This window comes from Heptranchias perlo, chromosome 42 (assembly GCF_035084215.1).
Source record: "Heptranchias perlo isolate sHepPer1 chromosome 42, sHepPer1.hap1, whole genome shotgun sequence".
Classification (NCBI taxonomy): Eukaryota; Metazoa; Chordata; class Chondrichthyes; order Hexanchiformes; family Hexanchidae; genus Heptranchias; species Heptranchias perlo.
The window spans coordinates 10,533,691-10,539,459 of record NC_090366.1 but is presented as its reverse complement, the minus strand read 5'-3'; the positions used below and the strand labels follow the sequence as shown (position 1 = coordinate 10,539,459).

At 41.8% G+C, this 5,769-nt stretch overlaps 1 protein-coding gene across 1 annotated transcript; it reads left to right on the top strand.

The window, feature by feature from the left end:
* The first annotated feature begins 653 nt into the window (after window positions 1-653).
* On the top strand, window positions 654-5,400 carry LOC137306137 (probable G-protein coupled receptor 139). Its single transcript, XM_067975195.1, has 2 exons — window positions 654-723; window positions 4,499-5,400. Exons 1-2 carry the CDS (start codon window positions 654-656, stop codon window positions 5,398-5,400), a joined length of 972 nt encoding a protein of 323 aa, XP_067831296.1.
* The last annotated feature ends 369 nt before the right edge of the window (window positions 5,401-5,769 follow it).

Genomic DNA, 5,769 nt, shown 5'->3' with positions numbered 1-5,769 from the left:
CCTTCAATGGACCAATACAGTCTTTAGTGGACTGCCGACTCCCAACTAATCTCAGAAGAGTCTTTCCCATTGCTACAGCAATTGTATAAAGAAATAATTTGCATTCATATAGTGCCTTATCACCTCCACGCATGTCGCAAAACGCATCACAACCATTTTCCAAAGTCGAGTCGCTGCGGTTAAGTAGGCAAACGTGGCAGGACAAGGTATCTAAACAGAAAATTATATAAATCATCAGTTTCACTATGCATTTGATGTGGGAGTAATGTTGACTGAAGTCAGGGGAGAGTTCCCTGCTTTCTTCTGGATAATGGTGTGCTAAAGGTAGCTGAGATCAGCTGAGTTAGCACAAGTCAGGGATTAAACCAGGGACCTTCTTGCTCTGCATGGCTCATGAAGAATGTCGTGACAAACTTGTATTTGGTATTTAAAACTTTTCAACATCATTTAGATATTTTGTATTGAATTGAACAATAATAAGCACTTGTTCCAATTTGTTTGTTCAAATGCCTCATTTACATCAGTAATGATGTTACCTAATTGCCTCACTGGAGACTTCCCTCAAGTATATATTAGGGATCTCTTGGCTGTTTCAAAGAGCATGTGGCATTTGCGGTCTCCAGGACAAACAGAGGCATCGCTTCTGCCAGAAAATGCATGAACCAGTAACAGATCAAGTATATCTTATTTTCTATCCTGTTCTTGGCGCTGTCGGAATCCCAGGTAGGTCATTATTGCATTAGATATTTCATTACCAAAATCACTGTTTAATTTTTATGCTCAATTGCAGCGTTTTCAGTAACATATTCTCACTGTGTTCATGTATTTGCTAAATAACCATCTCTTCTGTAATAGGGGTGTAAACAACAATGTGTCACGAACCAACAATATTCACTAAGTTCATATTTTGTTATTGAAAGTTACATGTTATTGATGTGATAATATTTGCCTCTCCGACGTAAACAGTGCTACCGTTTTATTTTCCTCCACCAATGACTTACAATCTTTCGTGTGGAGTCATGCATAGTGGTAGCCGCATAAAATTGAAATTCACTGGGTGAAAAATGTTGTACAAACTGGGAAAAGCGAGCACAATGCGTATCTATCCAAATTGCCTTGACAGGTCAGTCGAAATACGCCAGCTAAACTGCTCCAACCTGCTGCCCCATGGATGGTTTACCACCTTCCCTTTCATCAGTTTAACTGATTTTGGAGGATCACATTCCTGCACTTTGGCAGGAAAAATCAGAGAGCAAGTTATTATCTTAATGGCGAGAAACTGGAAAGTACTGCAGTACAAAGGGATCTGGGGGCCCTAGTGCAAGAAAATCAAAAAGTTAGTATGCAGGTGCAGCAGGTGATCAAGAAGGCCAACGGAATGTTGGCTTTTATTGCTAGGGGGATAGAATATAAAAACAGGGAGGTATTGCTGCAGTTATATAAGGTATTGGTGAGACTGCACCTGGAATACCGCATACAGTTTTGGTCTCCATACTTAAGAAAAGACATACTTGCTCTCGAGGCAGTACAAAGAAGGTTCACTCGGTTAATCCCGGGGATGAGGAGGCGGACATATGAGGAGAGGTTGAGTAGATTGGGACTCTACTCATTGGAGTTCAGAAGAATGAGAGGCGATCTTATTGAAACATGTAAGATTGTGAAGGGGCTTGATCGGGTGGATGCGGTAAGGATGTTCCCAAGGATGGGTGAAACTAGAACTAGGGGGCATAATCTTAGAATAAGGGGCTGCTCTTTCAAAACTGAGATGAGGAGAAACTTCTTCACTCAGAGGGTGGTAGGTCTGTGGAATTTGCTGCCCCAGGAAGCTGTGGAAGCTACATCATTAAATAAATTTAAAACAGAAATCGACAGTTTCCTAGAAGTAAAGGGAATTAGGGGTTACAGGGAGCGGGCAGGAAATTGGACATGAATTTAAATTTGAGGTTAGGATCAGATCAGCCATGATCTTATTGAATGGTGGAGCAGGCTCGAGGGGCCGATTGGCCTACTCCTGCTCCTATTTCTTATGTTCTTATTTGATTGTGTCTTTTGCGTATCTGAATTTAAATATGTATTTTTGTGGTTAAAACATATTGAATCTAATTTATTTCGGGTGGTTTGTTTTATCTAATATTTAGGTAGAAATTCCTCTTGGGCGTTAGCGAAAATCGGGCGGTATCCCAACGCCCGTTACACGCCCCGCTCAATATTCGATTCCATTGACTGCTTTAGAACTGAATATTGGATGGGGCGTATAACTGGCGGCCGATACGTTACGATAGCGGCCTTTGTTCACACCCCCAAGGCAAACCCCCAACCCGAGAATGTTTTGGTTCCTTGCGGCTTCGGGGAATTTCCAGGCTAGGCTGCTGCCCCTTATTGAAAATGATCCCAGATGTTTACAGCAGGATTCAGTATAGGATGCACGGAAAACTGTATTCTGTTACATCAGATTATTATACTCCAAAACCTAAGTTTTGTAGACTGTAAAGCAAGGTTAGCAAATTAGTCTCTGTTGGCATTTATATCCCACGTGAGCAGTAGTCCTAATCGCACATTCCAGCCTTGCATTCATACCCCTTTAATTTCCAATTCCCTAACACCAATTTAGCTAGCATTCCTAAATGTTGACACGCTGTCTACTTCAATCACAAACTACGATAGAGCTTTCTCCAGCCTCACAACCCTCCGAGCCATTCTATGGGAAGCACCAGCCCTTGGGCAGACTGCTCAATCTTTAGGGGCCAGCCTCGACAATTGCCGAGTCAGGTATTGGGCCCGCGTCCTATTTCCACGCACTGATCTCACCAGCAGGCATCGGGGGAACAGGGATCACGTCTGTCACCCGTGGATGAGATCCACCCTCGATACGGTACACCAGGGGACAAATTTGCCTGTTTGCAATACACCCGGTCAGCCATCCAGCTCCAAATCAGCCGATGTGTTGCCGCCCGTTTTGCATTACCGCACCCAGTCTGATTCTGGTAACTACACAATCTCGCTCTTGTTTGCATCTGCCAAGACCAATGTTTTGTGATTTTAAAAAAATATTATTCTCGACTTTCTTATGCGATAGCTATGTTCATATTGAACCTGTTCTAGCATATTCCATTTAGGCATCCTACATCCATCATTATTTACTTTCATTGTTTTCTTTCAGTATCTGATTCAGTATTTATTCCATTCAATGCACTAATTTATTGCAGAATTCATTTATGGTTGTTAAACGTTATATTGAACTCTGGTACGTTCTCATCCATTTTAAATTCCTTATTTTATTAATCATTAATTTCAATTGATTGCTGCTCATTCATGTTCAACTTATGTTTCACTTTAAGTATTGTTTTACAATGGACTTGCGTGTACAGGGCACAATTTCCAAGTATGCAGATGACACAAAACTTGGATGTGTAATGAACAGTGAGGAGGCTAGTGATAGACTTCAAGAGGAAATTGACAGGCTGGTCAGATGAAAGTTAACGCAGAAAAATGCGAGGTGATACATTTCAGTGGGAAGAATGAGGAGAGACAATACAAACTAAAGGGCACAATTCTAAAAGGGGTATAGGAACAGACAAACCTGGGGGTATATGTACACTAATCGTTGAATGTGGCAGGACAGGTTGAGAAAGCGGTTAAAGAAGCATACAGCATCCTGGGCTTTATAAATAGAGGCATAGAGTACAAAAGCAAGGAAGTCATGATGAACCTTTAGAAAACACTGGTTCAGCCACAGCTGGAGTATTGTGTCCCGTTCTGGGCACCGCACTTTAAAGGAAAGATGTGAAAGCCTTAGAGAGGGTGCAGAAGAGTTTTACTAGAATGATTCCAGGGATGAGGGAGTTTAGTTACGTGGATAGACTGGAGAAGCTGGGGTTGTTCTCCTTGGAACAGAGACGGTTGCGAGGAGATTAGATGGAGGTGTTCAAAATCATGAAGGGTCTAGACAGAATGGATAGAGAGAAACTGTTCCCAATGGCGGAAGGGTCAAGAACCAGAGAACATAGATTTAAGGTGATTGGCAAAAGAACCAAAGGTGGCATGAGGAAAAACTTTTTTTAAACAGCGATTGCTTAGGATCTGGAATGCACTGCCCGAGGGGGTGGTGGAGGCAGATTCAATCATAGCCTTCAAAAGGGAACTGGATAAGCACTTGAAAGGAAAAAAAATGTAGGGCTACGAGGATAAGGCGGGAGATTGGGACTAGCTGGATTGCTCTTGCATGGAGCGGGCGCAGACTCGATGGGCCGAATGGCCTCCTTTCGTGTTGTAACCTTTCTATGATTCTATGATTTACTCGGTGGAACTAATGCATCCTTATTTTTAAATTCTTTTGAATTTTTACATTCACTAGACATTACTAATATCGATGAAGAAATGAGATAATCGTTGCTCGACTTACCAACCTAACTGTAACATTTAACGAAATTCCTGCCTAACTGACGCTTTTGCTGATAGGCTAGCCAATAATTGTAGTCTGTTTTTTTCTTTCCTATAGTTAACCTAGTGGCGATTGTGATCCTATCCCGTGGGAAGTGCGGTCTCTCCAAATGCATCACTTACTACCTGGTAGCCATGGCTGTGGCGGATCTGCTGGTCGTTCTCACTAGTGTGGTATTGAGTCGGATAATTGGCGTTTATTTTCCAGCTAGCTTCCTGTCCATTACGCCGCTGTGTCGACTCAAAACTGCCCTGATTTATGCCACCAAAGACAGTTCAGTCTGGTTAACGGTCGCTTTCACCTTTGATCGCTATGTGGCGATTTGCTGCCAGAAGCTGAAAAACAAATATTGCACCGAGAGGACGGCAGCCGTTGTTATAGAAACGGTGTTTGCCCTGAGCTGTTTACGAAATATCCCCTGGTACTTTGCATTTATATCTCTGTATACAATTGACAATGTACCCTGGTATTGTACCTTCAAATCTAGCTTTTATACTTCATCCGCATGGAGAGCGTTTTCTTACCTTAACCATATTTTAACCCCGTTCGTTCCATTGATTTTGATTTCACTATTCAACCTACTGACAGTGAAGCATATTTTAGTGGCCAATAGAATCCGCAAAGCTCTCCTCGGCAAGAAAAACGGTGAAAAGGAGAATGATTCCGAAATGGAGAATCGAAGAAAATCTATCATTTTACTTCTTACTATATCAGGCAGTTTTATACTCTTGTGGATGACGTTTGCTGTGCATTACTTATATCATCGAATGACGAACACTTATAATTACTCAGGTTCTGACGACCCTGTATACATCCTCCAGGAAGCCGGGTATATGCTTCTCCTGTTGAGTTGCTGCACAAACACGTGTATTTATGCAGTGACTCAGACTAAATTCAGAGAGGAGCTGAAGAACTTAGCAAAATATCCACTGATGTTAATTGCTAAATTATTTAAATAGTACAAAATAAAAAGAGACTTGCTAATTGGGTGGGGCATCTCAAATTGGGTACACACCTCCCATCGTACCCAATAGCCCTGCAAAGTCTTCCTTTTGAAGTATTTATCCAATTATCTTTTGAAAATTACCATTGACGCTGCTTCCGCCACCCTTTCAAAGAGTGCATGCCAGATCATAACAACTCGCTGTGGTATAAAACACCTCTTAATTTCCCATCAGACTCTTTTGCCAATTATCTTAAATCTGTGCGCTTTGGTTACCGATTGCCAGAGAAAAAAAATTCTCCCTATCTAGTAAATCAACGCTCTTCATAATTTTGAACATCTCTGCTAAATCTCCCCATAACCCTCACTGATACGAGGAGAACAA

Excerpts from the sequence above, each read along its gene's own strand:
- LOC137306137 (XM_067975195.1), top strand. The coding sequence starts at position 654 with ATGCATGAACCAGTAACAGATCAAGTATATCTTATTTTCTATCCTGTT. Across the intron at positions 724-4,498 it reads TGGCGCTGTCGGAATCCCAG|TTAACCTAGTGGCGATTGTG; the intron begins GTAGGTCATTAT and ends TCTTTCCTATAG.